This window comes from Phaenicophaeus curvirostris, chromosome 6 (genome assembly GCF_032191515.1).
Source record: "Phaenicophaeus curvirostris isolate KB17595 chromosome 6, BPBGC_Pcur_1.0, whole genome shotgun sequence".
NCBI lineage: Eukaryota > Metazoa > Chordata > Aves > Cuculiformes > Cuculidae > Phaenicophaeus > Phaenicophaeus curvirostris.
The window spans coordinates 39,799,344-39,822,624 of NC_091397.1; the positions used below are offsets into that span (position 1 = coordinate 39,799,344).

Sequence of the window (23,281 nt, forward strand, 5' to 3'; positions counted from 1 at the left end):
AGAAATGGGTTGCTTATAGAAAGATGATTCTGTCACAGTGAATAGTCCAGAAGTTAGATTTTGATACACGCATGCACAAAAAGAAAAATACTTCTAACCTTGAAAAAGTAAACAGTAGAGCCCTATCTGAAAAACAACCTGAAGTGATGCTTAGGCTTTGAGGCACTGTCCTATACAATCACAGTTAGTATATCTTTGTATAGCTATCATATAAAACCCTCCTTAAAATACACAAGCCCCTGCAGCTGTTTGCAACCTTTAAGTCTTGCCATTTCAAACATACATAGCAGTCATATAGCATGAGACGGTACTGAAGAATTTCAAATCAATTATAATAAATCCAGACAGCAGACAGAAAAAGGTTTCACAATACACATAATTGAATTCAAGATTCATTACGTAGCACTCTGAAGTACACAACTACTAGGGCCACAGAAAACGCCTTGTCAGTTTTATAATTCTGTGTAAGCACTATCTGCCAAGTCTATCACATATTTATCATCTACAGGTGGGGTTAGGACTTCCTTGCTCCCTCCTTTGCCCATTTTGTTCAAATGCATATCATAATTTCATTTCAAAACTCCTTTGCAACATGCTGAGATATTTTTCTATCATGTTTTCCCATTCATTCATTTGGTTTGGAGCACACATAGCCAGGACAGAATAATTTCAAATTGCTGCAGCATTTAACCTGCAATACTCTTCTACCTTTAGCCTCTTATCCAGCTTGTGCTTCGCACAGACTGCCAAACAAACAACACAAGCTGGATTTATCTGCAATCCAAACAGTCTGAGACTCCTCTTTAAGACGGGAGCTGAGGGATGTAAATTGTATTACTAACACAGTTGAAACAGACTATGCCATGTACGTATTTGGTCTTCTCTCTCTTACAAGCATCCATGCTCCCCTCCATCTTATCCGCTAGTGCACTGCAGTTTTCTTGATCTGGAAGATGCAAATTAAATCTCTACTTGATAATATGAAATTGCAACAGAATGATTTATTGTATTTATCACAGAACAATAGGTGGGACAAAATAAAGGAAAAAGTCATCTGTGACAGGTATCTGAACTTACTCTGATGCATTCATCATTCACCACATAAATAATGCTGCATGATTTTTTTAATATGTTAATTACATAAATAGGTACTTAGGAACTACTTAAAGAGGAGATTATTTACCCCATTGACTGTAGAAGCCCATGTGTCAGCACATCTGCTACACAGGAAGATTAAATCTGTTCAAACAAAACTCATGCTCTCTCTTGCTAATGGGCAAGAGGTTAGTAGTGCGAGACCTGAAGCAGGGGCTGTAGGTTTTATCCAACAGGCCCTTAAGACTGGCAAAATAGATGACGTTAACAAACATCTCTGGATTTCTAAAAACCCTGTATGTATTTGTCTAAGCATTTTGGAAAAAGAAATGGGATTTTTACTCAGCAGTTTTCTACGTATATGTTTTAATGTCAAAAGCTTATGCTCTGTGTTATTTAAGAGTAACAATCAGATGCACAGCAGTCTCTGGAGGAACTGTATTAGTGTAATTATGGAAAACAGCTCAATTACAGAGTTATCTTTGCCTTGGTTCACCTTCCCAGCTGCTGTTGAAGCACCTCCAGGTCATTATTTTAATAGTTGTTGATGGGGGCCTATCCACCATTTATCACATTCATTTCACATTACTTTTGCAGTATGACAGGCTCATAGGAAAGGGTAAGTGTCGGAAGGCTCTGGAGGTGCAGAAAGGAATTGCCAAGACTACAGTCAGTGAGAAGAACAGAAAACAAAAGCCCAGGCTCCAGGTCCAGCAAGTTCAGAAGAAGCTTTCTGGAGCAGAACAAGCTGTCTGCTTCCACACCATGCAGGCATGACAGTCAAATTAACGCTCACATAAGCTGAATGAACAGTTAAGGCTCTTTACCACATAGTTACTTTTTTTTTTTTAAGTATACTATAACAGGAGCAATTTAACGAGTAAACACTGAGCTTTAGCTAGAGAGGACAATACCATCCATACCCTCATAGGGCAATTTGGAGCACAAAATTACTACTGACACTCCTAGTCTGTGTCAATCTCTGGGAACGCGTTTGTTCCCATGGCCTTCAGAGCCTCCCTAGGCTAAGCTGGGCTTTGCAAACATCCCCTTCTCAAAGATGCCAACAGCCACTTTTTCAATCCATGTAAATGGAAATGTGCAGCCAAATATACATACCCCAAACACGTGTCGCATGCAGAACTGAAGCATGCCCACACACGCCCATTCACAGCCAAATGTAGTATAAATAACCTTGCTATATAAATAGCTGTGCTTAAGTGAAGTCTCTTCCTTAAATAAGGCGGACATAAATACTCTTTCCTTTATGCTGCCTGTTGAATTTCACATTTAAGTCTGGAAAATGGTAACCATGTTGGAAAGGCTGGAGAAACCCCAGCAAAAGAGATATGAAGGACAGGCAAGCTCGGTATCCTGATGTAACATATCACCAGTGAAGATTTTGTGAAAATGAGAAAAGGCAGGCAACTTCTTTTCTATATGTTTCTGTGATATCAAGACAGACAAATATTACCAAGACAGACAATAAAAAGTTGCTAACAATCAGAGGAGATCCTCACGCACTTACACAGCAGCCCACACAAAACCAAACTTATAAAAATAAACCTTACATTCTTGAAAAAAAAAAGAAAAAAGTATCAGAAAAGGAAAAGTAAATTTCCCTTCTTTCTCTGCATCTTTGGAAGGACACAAGATGACTGTCCATAATCCTCACGATGTTCATGCCTGTATTCTCCCAATATGGTTTAATGGACATTTGCTGTCTTATCTCTTTCAAAACATTTCAAGAAACTGTTGAGACTGTTTTCTCTGAAGATGGGTAGGAAGGACCGGCTGTCAGAAAGGACTCTCTGAACCTCCCTTCAGCAACCCTACTTCACATTCAGCCCACACACCAGGCCCAGCTCTATCAGTGTTCTGGCTCATTTTGTTAGGACTGTTGCATCTGCTCAGAACCTCCTTCCCACTAATGAAACTCTTTCTAATTGATCTTCAGAGTACATACTTCTTCAGTCTCAATCATCCATGAGATAAAGATGCTGTCAATACTGCAGCATGGCCATGCCTGCCATCTCAGAGGCAAATCCTACCCTGTACTGGCTCTCTTCATTAAATTCTCTGCTCTTTGCACATGGTAGCTGGAATGATTACTTCATCTTCCAAGTTAAGAGACAAATCTATAAAGGCCAAGCAACGCAGAAGCAGTTACAACAGTGGGTCCAAACTCGAAGTTTTCTTCTCTCTTCATTCTCTAGCCATGAAGCACATTTGTAGTGCTTAGCCAGCAGCATCTCTACCTGTTACATTACTGCTTGATTCAGGATTGAACCATTTTCATTCCATTAATGCTTTCCTTTCAAAACATTTCAGAATTGGTTAAAAAAAAAAGAAAAAAAAGACAGAGGTTTAAAAAGATTTCAGGCTTCCTTAATCATGCAGGGATATATTTTCAAAGCAGTATACCAGGAGTATCCCACGTGACTCCCATTCATGTTAAAATTAGAGTCACCAGAATAAACCCCATATGCTGCTTTGAAAAGGTACTGCAACTTGTCCAAGGAAAATTTCTGAAGCTTATTGGTGCTTGCACAATTTTTCTGCTTGCTTTTCTTCCTTTCATTCTCAGATATATTTTTAACAGCTTTGTTTTTATTTATTTATTTTTAAATAACTCTCGGTATCATTTGGGAAGATAGAAAGAAGTGATTTTCTGGTTATCTTGGTTCCTCTGCAGCCCTTTTATTTTAAAATGATCGGTTTAATCAGAATAGCTTTGCTTTGTAGCATTCAAACCTTCTAATATCACTGTTTTTTCAAATGGTCACTGTAACCAACCCTTTTATCAGAGCTGCAGCCCACAGTGAGGTCTGGCTGCCTTCTGACACCTGAGCTGTTGTCCTGTCTAGTAGTGTTCAATATTTCAATAGCCTGAAACTAATTTTCACATCTGAACAGCGGGAAACTTTTTTTCTGGAAAGGCTGAGGCATAGCTTTTCCTTGGCAACAACAGCACCACTACTTATACCAAAGCCAGACAACATGCATGTACAGGCTTCTACATTCAAGGTCCCAGTCTCACATGTGGACATCTGTCCAACACAGAGCATCTGTAACATCTGTGACAGCTGCAGAAGTCCATCCACCCAAGACAGCTGCAGTGCTGGGCTTGCTGTGAGTACGGTTTGTCTTGGTAATCACAGCAATTATTGCATACACTGTCCTCACGTATGCACACACTGATAACTGTAGATTGACTATTAAAATTGTCATTTATGACTACAGTTTTCCCGGCCACTTGAAGAGAGAGGTGAAAAAAAAAATTCTGACAGTTCTAGTTCTCTTGTCATTGCTGTCTAATTTTTACTACTTACTAATGCTGAGCACAGAAAGACAATGTTAATGCCATCTCTTCATTTTTTCCGCATCCTTCTCATTGCTGTTCCAAATTGCAACATATTTTCATTTCATCCATTTACATTAAAAAGGCAGCAAACACTGCATCTAATCACTTCATTAATTCAACCTTTAGAGGATGAAAACAAAGGGGAAAATATTTTGCTTAACTGTGGAAGGTGCTTCCACTATGGCAGAAAAAAACCAAACCCAAAAGCCTCCTTGCTAGCAGAACTGTTTAGCAGGACAGGAGAAATGAAACCAAGGTAGGGTTGTCTGTCATTAAAGCACTTCAAGTGAAGTGTGGGCCAAGTTCCCATCTCTATCACTGATTTTCCAGGCAACATTCAGGAAAACATAATTTATGTATCCTTATTACCCAATTAAAAATTAGTTAACATCACCTTTCCTTTCTCCTTTTTTACCCTCTGTATGTTCTGCCAATTTAAATGGCAATTTCCTTTGGTCAGAAAGCCATGCTTAAAAGAAAACCTAAAGCTTCTCAGGATGGTGGAGTTACAGCTTGGACATGGAGCTAGAGGGTGTAAGCAATGGAGCTTTAGTTAAAACAGAGGTCTTTGTACAAGATAAGCACTTAAAAAAACCCCTCAAACTTCAAAAACCAACCAAAAAAAAAAACCCAAGCCTCCAAACCAACAAACCCCCAAGCCCCCAGTGTACTAGTAGCCAAGCAATGCTCTGCAATTGCTACACACACTGCCTGCTTTAAGCATGAGGGCTCACATATGCTAATGAGTATGACAAGTTACCAGATCAGCTGACCTGCAGCAGTAGCCAGTGGTAAATATTTAGTAAAACATACTTACCTAAATGTTAGCTAGCATGTTTTCAGGAAATGCTTTTGATCTCACATTTCTAAAGGAGCTTGAATGCCCCTGAGTAATAACATCTAAGCTGTGAGAGCTAAAAGAAGCTAAAAAATGCTTTAAAAGGGGTCACTGCAGTTAATGGGGAAAGGCTGACTTCTAATAAGTGGTTACCGCATCTATCACAAGGATCTATAGCACCTTTTTAACATTAAAAAAATATATGAGATTGGTTGATGCTGCATCCTCGTTTATTTTACTGATGATTAATGATATGAATTACTATATCTCCCTGTTTCATACTGGATAAGAACATAGATTTTACACATAAAACTGCAGAATTATTCAGCTTGCTAGAACGCTCTAGGTGTCATCAAGTCCTGCAGACACAATCGAGCGAAACCCAAGCTTAACAAGTCAGGTTGCTCAGGGCCTTGTCTGAGTGAGTTTAGAGTTTCTCCAAGGATAAAGATTAAATAATCTCTCTGTGCAACCTGTTCCAGTGCTGCACAAGTAAAAGCAGTTGGGAATATTCTATCCTCACACCCTGCCAGCTTCCTATAACGCAACTTGCCTTTTCTTCTTTCATTATGTACTTCTGAGAAGGGTGTGCATCTTCTCTACAGCTTCTTTTTCAGACAGTGTGTGCTGGTTTTGCCTTGATAGAGTTAATTTTCTTTGCAGTAGCTAGTATGAGGCTATGTTGTGGATTTGTGCTGGAAACAGTGTTGATAATTCAGGGATGCACTCCTTACTGCTGAGCAGTTCTTACACAGAGTCAGGCCTTCTCTGCTTCTTACTCCACCCTTCCAGCACATAGGCTGAGGGTGCACAAGAAGCTGGGAGGGGACACAGCCAGGACAGCTGACACCAACTGACCATAGGAATATCCCATACCATATGACATCATGTTCACCAACAAAAAGTAGGAGGAAAGTTGGCCAGAGGGGTGCTGCTTGGGTACTGGCTGGGCATTAGTCGTTTTGTGGTGAGCAGTTGTTTTAATTTGCAACACTTGTATTTCTAGGGTTTTCTTTTTCTGTTACTTTCCTTATAACATTTTATTATTAATGTTATTACAATTATTAATCTGTTCTTATCTCAACCCATGAGTTTTTTCACTTCTACCCTTCCAATTCTCTTTCTCCATCCTGCTGGGGGGAGTGGCTGAGCAGCTGTGTGGTGCTTAGTTGCGGGATGGGGTTACACCATGACATAATGGAAGAAGACACACAATTGGACCCACCTCCACTCTCTGCCCCCAGCCTCTTCCAGTATGAACAAATCTAGTTCCTTCATATTCCCCTTGGATGCCATGTGCTCCACCCCCTTTAATCACCTTGGTGGACTAAGTCTGCTTCATTAACCTCCCCCCACTACCGGGGCACAAAACTGGACACAGTTCTCCATCTGCTACTTCACAAACACCAAGTTAAGGGGAATAATTCCTTCCTTCAACCTGCTAGCTATCCTTTAACTAACACAACCCAACATGCAGTTAGTCCATATCCCACATGGGTGCACTGCTGATTCATCAACAAGGCGACCATCCTACAAGCAAACACCTACAATTATATTTGTAAAACATGACACTGGTCTTTCTGAGTCTTCAGCTTGCACCGGCAATCACCCATCCTCAGCCTGCTGTAGTGCAGAAATTAATATTAAGCCCGGGCCATCATAAAAATCAATACTAGATACTGAAGTGTTACTCTAGTATTGAAATCAAGAAGCGTGGAGAAGGAAATTAGAATCATCAAATTCTTTCAAATGATAATAACTAAAGAAAATTGAGCAGCTATGAATCATCCTGTTCTCTGGAGCTTAAAAGCAACAAGGCAATAAAAAAAAATGCAAAGCTAAATATATTTTATGTAAAGATTTATTTTCTTTTCTCCCCAAGTAGAACTGTCAGTTTAAAGATTTTGCTTTAGCTGGTAACTTAAAGATTTTACGCAGCAAAGGGCCATTTAGGACATGTATAACTGAAGCCATCCGCAAGCTGCATGCATACGATACTTTTTACCCAAAGTTTCTCTCCCACATCGGTGGAGATAGTTCTTTCCTCTAAGTAAATTAAACTTTGCAGCCTACTCGATGCAAAATCAGGCTAGATAAAATAATATCCAGTTCTCTGCCATCTTTATTAAAATGTTGTATTTATGCGGTTACTCATGTGGGAGTGCAGATGGCTACATTTTCAGGAATAAGAAACAAGTCTGTGCATATAATTTTGACTTTACAATTTTAACAGTGTCCTTTAGATTTTTAGCAATGCTGAAAAGATACAGCTGCCAGTAACCCCTATCCTGGCTTCACAAACTGGCTTCCAATATTCTATGACCTCAAAGTGTCTTTTCTGATCTCTTGACAGGAGATGTGGCTATGTAAAGTAGTCAGCAGGTACCTCATCTACAGAAAGTGAGAAAAGTCATTAACGCCCTCCTTAAAACAGGTGGAAGTGCTGTACAAACCATGCTGTTGCTTGAAGGAAAGGGGACAGCCAGAAGGAAAGACTAGGGGAATAAATCCTGTTGGAGGTCAGAGTATTGAACGGGGAGAAAGGCTAAAGGAAGCTTCACTTAGAACAAAGAAAGAAATCCAGTAAAACTTCTACATTCAGTCACTAGTTTATATATGTGCTTTTAAAAGAAATCACATAGAGGTCTTAAAACACAGAATAAGCGTCAGTTATATGACAATCAGATCAACTCAGACTAAAAAAATAAATCACCGGGAAGAAAAAAGCCCTTTAAACTTCCAGAAAAGAGTTCTTGGAAGGCGTCTGAAAATCTTGACAGCTATAAAATTACAATCTTCATCTGATCTGATTTTACAAAAGTAAGGATGTTCCATTTTCCTACTTGGTAACTTTTGAGATGTTACTTTGACTATGAAGGGCTGATTAATTGCTTCTGAAGCAGCTGATAGTGTAGCAACGATGCAGTGTAATCTGTAGTTTCCTTTGGACTCTTGGTTATGTACAAGAAAAAGTTCTATGCAGCCTTTACTATTCAAGCAAAATGGATACAATTGCAGTTTTAAAGGTTTTGCTGCTGAAGTCCTCATTATCAGCAACACAACAAAGATCAGCCAGTTTCCCTGTGACAGAAAACTGATGCTTGAAATCTGAAGATACAACTCCAGAGAGAAACACTGCCATAAAATTCAAAGCATGTGTGGAAGGTGTTTCCCCAGGTGCTTCCACTCTTCTAGACACAGACCCGACATTCTTGATGCAAGGATGGCTCTTGAGGGACTTTGTTTCTCTGCTTGCCACCACCAACATATGAAGGTAACTTGAGGAACTGGGAAGGGTCCTATCAATAAATTACCTTTTGGTCATTGACAAAAACACAACATTTTTGATGTAGCTTTTTGAATCAACAGTATAGAGGTGAAAGGGCAAAGAAAGAAAGGGCCTTACCACCTTTGGAGGCCCACACAACTTCCCATCCTCCAATAAGTCATTTTGATCTCAATGGAGAAGTGGCAGAACCCAAGTGCAAACATCTCAGCTTCGCTACCATTTCCAATTAACAACTGTCTCTTCTGTTGTCTCAAGCCAAAATGTCCTGTGGGGTAAAAGCTAACACTTCTTTCAGAAAGTGCATGCTAAATCCCTCCATTTTCCTATTTATCCTCTTCCATTTTCCCATTCATTCAGCCTCTGGGAACTTGAGGACAATTCATGTTAGCACACCAAGGCTCAGTTTAACCTGTGATCACTTAAGAAACGTTTGCACAGCCCATGTAGGACTAACACTGCAATAGCTGCCCTCCTGTTGGTGCCCAAGATAACCTAAGGAAAGCCAGCAGAGGAAGGAACTTCTGTCAGCCCTGCGTGCATGGTGCAGACATGGCTTTAAATAGCTGTTGTGCATAAAGGAGAGCAGAGCCCATCCATTCCCGTGTACGGCCTCTCCCTCTCACTTCCTTTCCTAGCAGCCCTCCCCCTCCCATACGCCTTCATCACAGCCAGTCTTCTCAATTTAAACCGATACATCAGATAACAGGATCATTTTGTCAGATGCTGGTCAGTTACCTCATGTGCTAAAAATAGAGATGTGCAGCAGCAGCATTGACTGGTAAACGCCTTTTTAATGGTGACTGACTTAATCAAGACAATATGAGAGATGTAAACTGCAAACAATGAAGGACATTTGTATAAGGACGGATGAGATGAAAACAACAAACCACCTTGGCCTGCTTACAAGACATGTAGAAAAGATTTCTGCTACTCTTTTCAACCATGGTGCTATTTAGATTACAATTACTTAAAGCGAACCAACAATAATACAACCTCTCCTGCTACTCTAAGAGAGGCTATAAAAATCTCATTGTCAGCTGCATCATTCATCACGATAACCTCATTTCAACTGAAATAAAATCTCTGAGACATCACCTTCCCCCCGCCTTCCTTCCCTTTTTTATTTGCCTATAGTAAGGTCTATAGTCTGGGGAGCTCTCAGGCTGAATTCCATGCATTGTGATTCACAAAATGAAAATCTGGTATTATATGCCCACTGACATTCACATCAGCAGCAATTCATGCAGCAAAAAGCCATATGCCACGCACCTCTGATTTAACGGTACTACAAAAACATATCCTAGAAAGACAAAATAAAACTACAGAGACAAGAGTGGTTCCTGGGATCTAATTATTATCCATACTTTCAGACAGGAATGACAAGGGCAATACCACAAAACATGCTGTTTTGGTGACAGTTCCAGTTAGGCTATATCATTTCCCTTAGTGACTAACACACTCTACATGCAAGTGAGGAATTCCCAGTGCAAAAGGTTCCTACAGGGTACAAAAAAAAGCAGTTAGCAAAGATAATCTACACTCAATGTTTCTCCTCTGGTTATCAGGCTTTCCATTCAATCATCTTCTTGAAGGCTGAGATGTTTATTGGTTTGATCAGCACCCACAGAGATGAAAATGAAGAGCACTTTGAAAACATGAAGTACCAACAGTTTTAAAAATTGCCATCTCCAGGGTGTTAAGCAGACCTGTATGCATTCTACAGTAACACACAGACTTCATTAGAAAGCTGGGGGATAAAATACACTCTGCCAATGACAGCTACTATTTTCACAAATGAGAGATTTCACTGCTAAAACCAAAAGTAACTTTCCTCACTGGGAAAAGGATAAGACAAAGAAGTTTCTGACCAAGGAATGGATTATACCAAAATGCTGTTCCCCTTTTTTTCTTACTTTCTTTTTTTTTTTTTAGTTTAAAAAATAACAGAAGTTTTGTTAGGTGACCCTTTCCCTTCCATGCTTTTTGCTTGAGGAATCCATCTCTTTCTTAGTGTACCCATCCTGGCATATAAAAGGGAATAATTTCAGTTTTAAAATGCTTTTCCTTTTAAGCCTATTCCTTCCATGAAATCATAGCATAAGTGATCACTGAGAAATGGATAGTTCAGATTCAAGGTAGGATAATAAGTAGATGTGACCCTGCTACTAAAGACTTTTGAAGCCTTCTGGCAAAGACAGAAAATAGGAAAGATTTTTAATGTAAAAGCTTGATAAGCTACAAAGTGCAGAAAAAGGGCAAGAGTTGCTCCTTACTGCTTCATTATCCTGTCTAAGTACTTGTATTTCACAAATCATTTTTTTTCAAATGTATTTGCATTCTTGACAATGCTATTGAAGACAGAAAAGAATTCAAAAAGGAAGCAACCAGCTGTATTTCAAAAAGCAATACTCTTGTTCAGTTCCTTTGAGCTTGACAGTCCCAACCTTTGGGGTATGAATATTTAAATTCAGATCTGATTTTTACAGACTGATGCCTCAGTAAGCCTAACACCATATCTTCAGTGTCTTAAATGCCCCTTCTCAGGTGCATGCAACCAGAAGCAGCAGACAGGCAATTAACTGGCTTTGACAAATGCAGTGGGACACATTTGGTGATCTCACACGCATAGATAAAAGCATAGAGATGGAGAAGACTAAACAGAGACATTTCTAAATGAGTGGCCAATGAAGCAATAAACTTGCAATATCCAGGCCACAAAAAGTATAGAGGGAACACTGACCAAATGCTAGAGGAGAGTCTTAATCAGGTTCTCTCTACATCACATTAAATTGCACTGCTTAAAACAGACCCTTCTAGAAGATGTTCTCCTAGGAGATTCCCATTGTATTTGGAAGTTATTTATTTTTTTCAGTTAAAAGTCCTTATTTTCTATATAACTTCTGCAGCAGACTTGCAAAATTTTAATTGCTTTTTTTTATAAATTCATGCATTACACAATTAATGACACAATATATTTATAGCCATTATCTGTTTCCAATAAAAGTTAATAAAGTGCTAATGGCCTCAGGTGTGAAAATGTGGAATTTAATTTGTGCTAATCTGCTTAAGCCTGGGGAATACTGAATTCACTCTATGCAAGAATAATTTATTTGTAGTATCCCTGACTGATATAAACAAAGCATTGCCAAGGGATGGTGCAATAAAGCTAATAGAGAGGTGCAATCATTCCACTAGCCCAGCATTTCCCACAGGTAAAATGCACCAGAACAGCCTTCCAAAGCTTCTCTCAAAAGAAGTTAAATTCATCTGCTTCAGACTGGTGAAAAACCACCCATACAAAAACAATAAATGCTCTGGAGAGCATCTGTGAAGGACTAATTATCCCCTCTTTCCCTCCCTATCACTGAAAAGAAAATCAGGTGACAGACAGATTTATAGACTGACCAAATGATTTTACTTTCATGTTTGTTTGAATTATTTTTTCTCCTGTTTGAGGTAATGATTCTTTCATGCTCCTGGAGCTATTATTTGCCATCCTCCTCCAAGCATCCATGTGAGAGGGTGGGAAAGAGCAGCACAGACACAAAGGAAGGCACCACCTTTGAGGCTGGAGCTGCTGCTGCAACATGGAGCTGTGACAGAATGATGGAGGATGCTGAAGCAGACAGCCAGACAACCTGGTTCTGCATTTGGCCATGCTGCTGCTTCATGGCCAAGGTACCTGTGCTCTGGGTGCTTTTGCCTCCTTACTGTAAAATGGGGTTATCAAGACTCAGCCAGCTCTGCAGTAAGCAGAAAAGTGATGTATATTGTTAGTGCCACTAAAGAGAATCACTTTAAAATTCTACAAGATCTACTTCTCCTGCAGGTGTGTGGCAAAACCCTGTGACTTTCAGGTCAGGCATGAAGCTGCCATGGCAAGGACTACCATTATGACAACAAGGTTGCAGCCAGGAGGGCATTTCAGACAGGAACTATGCACAGCCTGCTCGTGGAGTCTTCCTGATTTGCAGAGGACTCAGCAAAGCTGGTGACAGCTCCTCTACCCCATTCTTGCTCTGACCTTTTGCAAATGACCCTCTATAACTTTGCATCCTTACAGATAACTCACATTATTTGATGGTTGTGTTGTCCCACAACATGTTTCCACACACAACACCACTCACATGCGTATGCTCCTTAAAACCTTGCCCTTGAACACTTAGTCATATTTTGAACCTAGCCTTACACAAGTATTTATCCTACAGCTGCTGAAAGCATGACAACACTAGAGAAGATGAGAAACCTGTGGCATGGCATTTCCAAACTGTCAGGGAGCAAGGAAATAGTATTTTTCATTTTTATGTTATGCTTGGTTACCTCTTCTGTTATCTTGTCACAGAGAAAGGAAAAGTGTTCACATGGTCTGAGCAGGAGCAATAAACATCTTTTGTGGTTATCAAATGCCTCAGTGTTTGCTTTGGTATTTAATTACAGAACTCTTGCATCTGCTGCCAGTATGAACAATGTCTACTATGCTGATTATCACAAAACACAGTCTTTTACACTTATGCCTGTCAGTGACAGACATTATCATCTTGCTGAGCAGACCCCACTTCTGCACAGGGATCCAGTGCTGTGGCTTGGTATGTCACTTGATGTGCCACTGAAATAGCCAGATACCCAGCTCTGCCAGGGAGAAATGAATGCTAGTTTTGCCAAAATGCGAAACCAGGGGTTTTGGGGTTTTCTGAGAATGTTTTTCTTATCACATAATATATTTTCATAGAACATTTTTAAACTGGTATTTTATACTATGGTGATCTCAAAATAAATTAACTAGAGTTCTCTGTAATGAGAAAAAGTCATCGGTAGCATCATGAGCCAACCTCGTCCCACTTTCCTATTCCTTAAACCTTTAGTTTCAGTGAATGCATCAGATTTTGATTTCAAGTTCCATTTACCACAGGGCTTTCAAAGTTTCTCAGCTCTAGCATCTCCTACTTAACTTGAGCTATGTTGAAATGATAAACTTTGTCTTTTTATAAGCAATCCATTTCTGCCATCTAAAAATCGAAATTCACACTAGTGCACTAATAACAACTATCATTGTGCCTGTTGGCTACAAAGTGGCTTCAAAACCTCAAAATCAAATAATTCCAACTTTTTCTTTCCACATTGGGACTGGAAGCAGTAATTTTTATTCTTAATGCTTTTTCTAAGATGACACTACACTAGGCATAGAAATAGCAAATTGTTCATATTGTTTTGTAGGTCTAATAAGACAAGCCATGGCTGGCCCTGCAATTAGAATAATCAATTTGCTCACTCTTTCTCCTATTAGCATATGAACTTCAAACCTACAAAAAGCAGCAGACTGAAGTCTCTGGAGACCAGAGGCAAGACAATAATCTTGTCCCCTACTTAATGTCCTATCTGTGGTCTCCTTGTCTCATGAGAAACAATATGTGTATTTTACAAGAGATCATTAACAAGATAGCGACCTCAATGTAAATCCTCATTAGGGAAACACAGCTGCATTTACACAAGTACCACTAACGGTATCAGCAAAAAATTTCCATTGGAAATATTCTTTTATTTGGTCCCATAGAAGGAATTTTACAGTGAGGCAGTTACCTTGAATTTCACCTACCATCATGTTAAAAATAAACTAAAAAAATACCAACCAATTTAAGTATATTTAGGCTGTATGGCAGCAGGGCCCGATTACCCTGACTAGAGTGTAGGTGGTCCCTATGTGAGGGAAAACTGGCTGATGGGAACCTATTTAAATAGGTAGGCTGTTGATGAAGATTTCTAGATGCTGGAGCGTGAGATAGTACTGACTGTCAGAAAGCTGGACTGAGTTGACTCCAAAAATCAATACTCAATGCTGCTTCTGCTGCAATAAAACATGTAGAATTATGTAAATCTTGGAGATAAGATTATATTTTCATAAAACATGCTGTCTGCTTACAAATGACTGTGGAGGACAGAGCTTGCAAAGTGCCCTTTCATCATCTGTAGGATCCAAGAAAAAAGGTTTCAAATGGAATTGTTGCCACTGCATGTCTTTCTATCCAACTGCATCTTAATTTCTCTAGAAAACTCAGACGTGAATTATGTATGTCTTAAGATGTTATAAAGGCATAATAAAAGCTTAATTACCTGACTAAATTATTCTATTCAGACATCTACCAGTATTTTGAGAGACAGTAAAAAAGGTTTTAGGTCTGACAGTATCACACTACTATCACAGAAATCCAAGGAGTTTTTCTAACGCAAGAGTTGACAAAAGGTGTTTGTTTGAATGAAAGAGGATCAGAAAGACAAAGCATTAGATCATAAATGTTTCACTAAAGCAGCACAGAATTCTTTCAACTATGAGCAAAGTGCTGTTTTAATTATTTTTTTTAACCTTTAGAAACGAACAAACCTATATGAAATCTCCACAATATGGATTGAGGAACCATAATGGTACAGTATACATTTTTGTCATCAAAAGAAAGTCTTCATCCGATGCTTAAAACAGAACTGGCACTGAAACCTGAGGGGAAGTATTCGATCACCTCACTTCTTTCAGTGCCTATCATTCTCCAGCACAAAAGATGGAGGAAATAAATCTCTACATGTGCACACAGACCCCCAATGGCCCCTCAATGTACAAGCTACTGTGATTAATCAAAAATTTAAATTTGAGCAAAAAGCTCCTTCTCTTCAATTATGATTAAAGATCAAAGCAAGTAAATTAGCTTTTTAACAGAATCTCCAGGTCTCAGGACTTAGCATCCAATATATTGAGAGTGTCTAATTTTGTTTTGGAGATTTTGGGGGAGGAAAGGAAGAGGGAAGAAAAGGAATGATCCCAGCAGCCGGGTAGATAGTAAACTGGGGCAAAGTGGTGTTTCACACATTACCATGCCAATCAAGTTATTGAAATTGAAAAACAGTAACACAAAGAGAGAATGAAAGAGAATTTTTCCACAGCAAAGAAGGTATGGTATCTTGTGAGGCCTCTTTTCTTCCCATTCACTCCTGAAAGTAGGGCTGAAATCTCCCTAGGTACACATGGCCTTTGCCTGCCAAGTTTTCAAAAGTAACTGCATAGAAACAGATACCAGTAGCACACAGGAAAGATGTAGAAAGTATACTAACATGCCATCATTACCAAAGCCTCCTGGTAGGTAACGATTAAAAATAACCAAATTAGTTTGGTAAATCCATCAGCACTGGCAGCTGTCACTCACCATCCAGATGGGTAAACCTTGGGTACCACTATAAAACACATCATCCTCCACAAATCCAGAAGTGCTTCACAAGCCCACACAACAACACAGCTTATTTCACTCACAGATCCCTTTAGACATTTATCAGCTGAGTAATGCACATCATCACCACATGTCATTTGAAGTGGGTAACAGCACAAAAATCGCCTTATGACTAAAAGAAAGGATTTAGATAAGTAGAACATAATTACTGAACTATTAGAAATGAGAGTCACAAGAGTTTAGTAGTCCCTCCCTTTACAAAAACAGCTACAAAATCCAGAGTGATTTTTGTAGGCAGCGATCTGGGTTCCTCTCTCATGCATTGTAGTGCCACTAACAGACACAAATCCTGCGTAGCACAATGGCAAATGTTTCAGATTTGCCTCATGGAGTTAAGGATCACCTGTGTATTCAACGACACATGCAGTAGGACCTACCATCTGTTTTGCTGACCCTGAAATTACTTCTGGATGAAGTCACAGGATTTTCAATAACAAAAGACACAAACAGCAAACTAGTCAGATCAGAGAAGAAACTACCTGATGTTCCATGAAGCTCCACAGCAATGCCTAACATTGAGAAGTAAATTTCTTAGTTTACTTTTTAAGGTGATCTGGGTTGTTGCCAGAAACAGGGCCATTCTTTTCCTGAATCTCCTCAGATTAATAATAATATTCCAAGTCAAGTTGTGGGAAATTATGTATACAAGTTTTTCTTCTACTGAGACAGAAGGCCTGTAAGTAATAGGCAGTTGTTAATACATTTGTTTAAAACAAAACATATATTATGAAGTAGTCTCAAAAAAGTTGTTGCCTTTTTAAGCTCTTGATTTTAGGTTTCTATGCTGTTTGGTGAATTATCTTGCTACTGCTCCTTCTGCACTGTTGAACCATTAGGTACAAAAAGCATGTCAGAACAAGTCCCTAGGTCATCTAGCTACAACAGTACGCATTTTGGACTTCCCTTCTTTCTTCTGCCTCTGGTACCACTGCCAACTATCTTAACTAAAAGCACTCAACAAAGGTTATTCAACACCATGTCCTAAGGATTCACCTTTGCTCTGCAGTGGAAAACGGACATTTAGACCACTTCAATAACAGGCCGTTCCAATTCAAGGCAGACATGATCACTCCTACTAGCTCTCACGTAACATTCAAGTCTTGTGACTTTAGAGAACTTGTATGGCACATGCTCACACAGTGCAACAGTCTCACTTTTCATTCTCAACCAACAGCTCTATAACCGACATCTAGTCTCAGGGAGAAGCTCAAGATTCAGTCAAAGGATCCCAACAAATTTAAGGATGCCAGCTGGCCACAAAAGCACAAGTTTGTCACGCTTACAAAATGCCAAAGATACTTTTCAGCCTCCTGGTAAGTTATAGTTAAAATAGGATGTCTAAGGACCATTAAGACAGACAAACTTGTTCTGCAATTGTCTGAAATGTCCAGAACTCTGTCTTAAAAGAAAAAGGGTGCAATAGTGATGGGGGTGGGAGGTGTTGTTTTTTTATTTGGTTTGGGCTTTTTGTTTTAGCAGGCTAAACTGCACAGCACTTTGTCAGGATTGTGTCCAGTCTTGAATATTTTATCACTTTAATGCTCACATGAAATGAAAGGAATGCACAGAATTATCACTGCAGTACTTTCTTTGCATTATTTACAACCTTAGAGGCTGCAGCACTTCAGCATAACAGCGCTAACACAAAAAGGGAGAATTTCCCCTCAAGCTAGATTTTTAGTTTCACAATCTGACACGTAACATGATGGCAAAGGGTCTGTGAACTTCCTTACACATCCCATCCCCTACTCCCACTTCCTAAATGCCAGCCCTCTGATGGGCAAAGAATCTGAACAGATGAAAACTCTACAGCGTTCAGCAGAAAGGGGATCAGTAAACCCCTGTGCCTCCAGGGAAGAGTACACGGCCTTGTTTCACCATCCTGCCCAGTTATTCCCACCCCACTCTTTTTCTTGCCTTGTTAAAGTCCTCTGAAGTTGCCCTCATTTCCTTCCATGTCTTGTTCAAGAGCTGAATGCAGATACAGAAGAACTCCTCAAACGATCTGTCATGGGTGAAGAACATGGGATGGAAATCGTTGCAGGTCTCACTGGCTAAAAACAGAAAAACAAGGAGTGTGTAATAAAACTTTTACAGGCAGGAGCTTCAGAAAATAAACATAATATACAAACAGCCACAGCATCTCAAAAACACTGCAATTGAGACGAATCTCAGTTCTAGTAGCAAAGGATATCAAAACATTACCCTAAAAAGCCAGTCTTGGTCCACACTATTAAAGACAATGAAACACCATGTAAAGCCTGTCTGCAGGAGACCAGCAGCAAGAACAAGAGGAAGCAACTAGCTGTTTGCCTGAATATTCTCTCAATGGGTGTTTTGTTTGTGCCAAGTTTTGTTGTTCGGGCTGGGAGAGAGAGACACAGGAAAGAAGCACAAGTCTCCTCATCAAAGCAACAGCCTTCCCCACTCATAACAGCATGTATCATATTGCCTGTTGAGAACTAAACACCAAACCCTATCAGTCACAAAATAGTATTACATCAATGTACACACTGAAATGTGAAGCTCTGTTTACACAGCAGGTGATCTGCCATATTGTACATGGATATACCACAGAGGTAACCAGAGAAATCTAGACAGACATACAGATGAGAATGTAACTGATTAAATTTGTTCTTTGAGAATAAATAACTTAAATGAAAGTAAATGCATCTTCTGTCATTTGTCCCTTATCCAAGATGGGAGAAAAAAAAAATAAAACCACCAAACCCAAGCTTCCTCTTTTAAATGAAATGCTGGTTTTAAGGAAGGAAAAATAACCAAAACCAAACTATAATGATCCAAAAAGGCAAAAGTACAGTTTGGCAAGACTGCTGTGAATCCCCTTGAGCAAAGAATGGATTTTCACAAACTAAGGGCTGAAGCAATGATGACCTCAGGGCACATCTGAGCAACCTGGGAACAAAAGCAGCTTTAGCCAAGGACTGAAAAGGGTCCTTAATCCCTGCCACAGCCTGAGGGGCCACCTCAGTAGGTTGTGTATTTATGTTCTTAAAAAACTAACAAAAAAGGTGAAGTTGACTAAGCTCATATACCCAGTCCCCAAAAGTCTCTGCTTCAGCTGTGAGAGCTCCTTTGGACTTTTCCAGCACTCCTTCACAGGACTATACAGCAGCATCTTCCTTTACTTCAGGATCAAACAGCCACCGCTTAGGCAAGCTTTCCTTTGTGCAAGAACAGCAGAATTATTAATCATTGGGATAAATGACCCTTTTCCTGAGGCTGGATCACTGTCTGACACCTGCTTTCTCTCAGGGGAACTGCAGAAATTAGAATTAAGACTCTTTGCAGAAGAATGTGAATGGCTCAGGAGGGCTGACTCTCCACATCAGCTGCAAACACTTGGTCCTGGTACCTCTTCTAAGCCACAAAACCACCCTTTCAGCACGTTTAGTTACCTTCGCCACACAAGTGACTCTGCCATGAGAACATGAGCTATGCCTAGAATCACTTGAACCCTCAAAGAAAACAGGTTTCTGATCTTTCCCAACATATTCCAATTATAAAGCAAAACTCTGAAGCTTAATTGTGAATTAGAAGCTTAATTTTAACATCAGATTTACTAAGATCTAATTATCCCTCAGCTATGTAGCAAGAATAAGAGTTAATTTTGGAGCAGAGGTTTCATCCTAATCAAATAAACTCCATTTACTTCACAGGATGCACAGTCAAGGGGGAATTAGTCAAAGCAAAGACCTATATTTATGAGGCACAATTCAATCCCTATAAAAGAATAAAATGCCTCAGGCATGATTTTCGGAACACCTTCAGCTTTCATTCATTCCACTGGAGCTGCAAGGGTTTAGCACTTCCAATAATCAGACCTTCCACTTGTAATAATGTCAGAGACACAACAGAACAGATTCTCAGAGGGCACTTGTCTTTAAGTCATGAAATACTATAATGATGAGAAGAAATAAAATAACACCAAGCAGAAGAATGCAGCCAGTACCATCGCTGTATAAATCACAGCATGAAACAAGGCAATAAACCTCGACACACACTGGGCTTCCTGATCCTCCTCAGAGCCTGAGCTTATCACTACTCTTGCTCATAAAAAAATCAATAAATCAAAATTAATGGAAAGGCTGGGGATTCTCAGAAACTTGATCATTGGTTCTAACCATCAGATCATCTGCTTCATATGATAATCAGCCTCAAACTACATCTATTACGTTGACTGTTCTGCATTGAGAATAAGAGGTACCATCTCCCCCCCCCCTTTTTTTTTTACGACTAGGCGACATACTGTGTTTTATGTCTTTTCAGTCTGAGAATGAAAGAGTAAAAATCACTGTTATTGTTATAAATGGGGAAAGTCAGGCTTGTTAGAGAGCAGGATCAATGTCTTCAAGCACAAAACAAATCCCAAGAAAAATCCAAATCCAAATGATTAAAAGCTTCCTGAAAATTCCCACCAGCATCCAGACAGGAGAGAAAAAAAAAATCCATACTCAGTTTTGAATGCAGTTTTTTGTATGTCTTGTAAACTCTATCTAACCCAATGCAATTCAATGTATTAAAAAATTACAAATGTAATAAAAAATGAATAAAAAAATCACAAATTAAGCACATCAGCAGTGTTTACACTATTGCATATCTACAGGCTGCAGCTCAGGTCCTATCTGCGTTCTGCTCAGAGGGTTTAAATATCTAATGAAAGACAACCCTTTTCTCAATACTTTCTTTCTCCTTTCGACAGGTAAGATGAGGATGAGGGAAAAGGCAATACTGTGTTACTAGTGGTGTCAGACCATAGTATGGTTGAATCACAGTCTGTAGTCCTACCTCACTCTCTCCAGCCCCAAGGAATCATCTCCAATATCAGAGCACTGCCTGTCTCTGCAGAGTGGGCAAATTTAGACATTGTTTGATTTTACCAATTAAAAACTTATTGAATTTATTTTTTCACTAACTGCAATTCGACTAGTTCTAAACTGAAACAGAGGTCTAGCAGTAGGTTAATTTGGAGACTTTCTACATCAAGAATTGTGCACAAAAAGCCTGCCCTTAACCTAGCACTCTCCAACCTTCAACAGGTGGCCCAGGAAGGTGGTTGAGTCACCTTCCCTGGAGGTGTTTAAGGCACGGGTGGACGAGGTGCTAAGGGGCATGGTTTAGTGTTTGATGGGAATGGTTGGACTTGATGATCCGGTGGGTCTCTTCCAACCTGGTTATTCTATGATTCTATTCATTTTCACGAGCAGGGACTAATCACTTCTAAAATCACACAAAAACACATGCACGGCTGCAAAGCAGGGACACAAATCATCATGACTATTTCATAACATCATCAAGTTTTAATTACACCTCTGTGAGATCACCTTTGAAAGGCAAGTCACAGATGCCTTGCCTACATAAATCAGGTGAAGATCTTGTTGATTTTCCCTTCTTGGCACAATTTTCGGAGCTGTAGATCAATGTGCCACCTCTTAGGATTCGAGCAGTCCTTCAAGTTTCTAGCTGTGTCTTTGAGGAAGAAGATTAGTTCATTTCTTATCATAAATTGCATCGGCATGAAAGAGCTAATTTCTACCTGGGAGTTTATGTGGTTCCTTCAGTGTATATTTTTACTGTCTACCCAATACAATTTGGCCTGTCGGTTCATTTCCTAAATTACAACAAAGACATTCAAGCGCTCCAGACCATTAGAGTGGTGAACACATTTGATATGTTACGTTATGTTATTCCTCTGTGGATTAGTAGAAAACAGCAGGAAAAAGAAAACAAACTGAGAAAGAAAAGAGTTATACCTTCATGTTTGACCTCATCTCTAAACGCCTTTTCCTATGAGAAACAACATCATCAAGTCTGAATTTCTGCTAGCTCCATGGAGAACAGCTAGGTATTTGCATATTTGCAAAAGCCTGTCTTGGAAGGGCACAGATTACATGATGATGTTTGACTTTAAATACAACAGAGATTTAAATTTCAAAGTTGCTGTGGTGAACTGAATACAGACGATAGGGATTTCTGCACGCAAGACAGACTCCTGGAAAGGACAAGTGCACCAGACCAGACATCAAGCTTGTGTGTCACCTCACTGTCCAAAAATGTATGAACAAAAGGCCACCAGTTCAACAGAAGCTGGTTGACAGCTGCAAAGCTGATTGCATCATTTTCCCACCTTAAAAAGTAGGCTATGTGTAGATATTTATAACTAGTTTCCACTTGGAAAAGGGGGGGAGGAAAAGAGAATACTTTTTTTTATCTTAAGATTTATTGTGTGTCATACTTGGAATTATCACAGATAAAACCCTCCCTCCCTGCGAAGATAGAACAGCAGACAGAAACACAGTAATACACCTCTCTAGGCAAGGTACTGCCCTTGATTTTCAGAAACTTCTGCTTTCTTCCTGACTCTGCTAAACTGCTATGTTGATACTAGACACTGATCACCCACCAGATCTTCAAAATGGCATATGGTCATTCTGACCTCCACTGTGAACTTCTGGAATTCAAGAATGGAAATGGTTGTACAGACAGCTTATATCAATCAAATTATTCAGTCGTCCATATACATATGGTCACCTTGTGTTATTGTTGCCATGCATAAAGGGACAGACAGACATCTGTGGTGAGGAGTAAGCCCCTGTGGTGGGGGGAGGTATTAATGGATCCTGTGCACCAGGAAACTCATCAAGAAAAGCATCCTGAAAACGCATCAGTACAATTTTGAGATGAAGTAGTGATGCAGATAAACTGTTTTGCAAAGTCCCAGAGAGAGCAGGGTTCAAAAGCATCTCGCTGTCTGAAACGTACTAGGGATCTATGTGATCAGCCTTCAGAGAGATATACGTTTTCTATTACTGAGCTGCTGCTTAATTCTGAGTCATTTTTCCTCTCTGTTGTTTTCCACAATTTCACAGAATGGAGATGATAATATTTGATCAGAGAGGAGGCGGGTGGAAAGATCCATCCAACTTTCTGAAGTGCAGCAAGATCTACAAATGAAGGGCACAATATGAACCTTAGAAATATCATCTCCATTTGGCACAGCCCCCTCTGGGATTATTATTTGCCAGTAACAGAAGACAATCAAAGGGCAACTAATTCTCTCTAGCTCTCAGAAGAAGCACGTACTGTAATTTCTGCTTCTCCCTGAAGATGAGATACAGTAAAAATAACTACTGCCATGACCATTTTTATACACGTAATCAAAAATTCTCTCAGTAACACATGGTGTACATAAGAAAAAGCATACCCAATACTGCAGAACACAGTGATTGCCAAGTTATCTACACCACTGATGCCTGTAGTCTGCTGGCAATAACTTGAGAGTAAACCTTTGGCTACCCTTCTGGCACATGATAGGGAAACAGTGTAATTTAAGGCAAGGAAGGTCACTAGCAATGGCAGCGCAGTAATGAAGTAGTAATATTGCTGCCAGTCCTGTAATTTTCTTT

General features: G+C 39.6%; 1 protein-coding gene across 2 annotated transcripts in view; it reads right to left on the reverse strand.

Annotated features, from left to right (window-relative positions):
* ELMO1 (engulfment and cell motility 1) overlaps positions 1-23,281 on the reverse strand; it is a 311,923-nt gene that overhangs the window by 90,255 nt on the left and 198,387 nt on the right. For both annotated transcript variants that reach the window (XM_069859885.1, XM_069859886.1), the window contains one exon: positions 17,772-17,908. In XM_069859885.1, the coding sequence (XP_069715986.1) occupies positions 17,772-17,908 (137 nt within the window). The remainder of the gene's footprint in view (positions 1-17,771; positions 17,909-23,281) is intronic.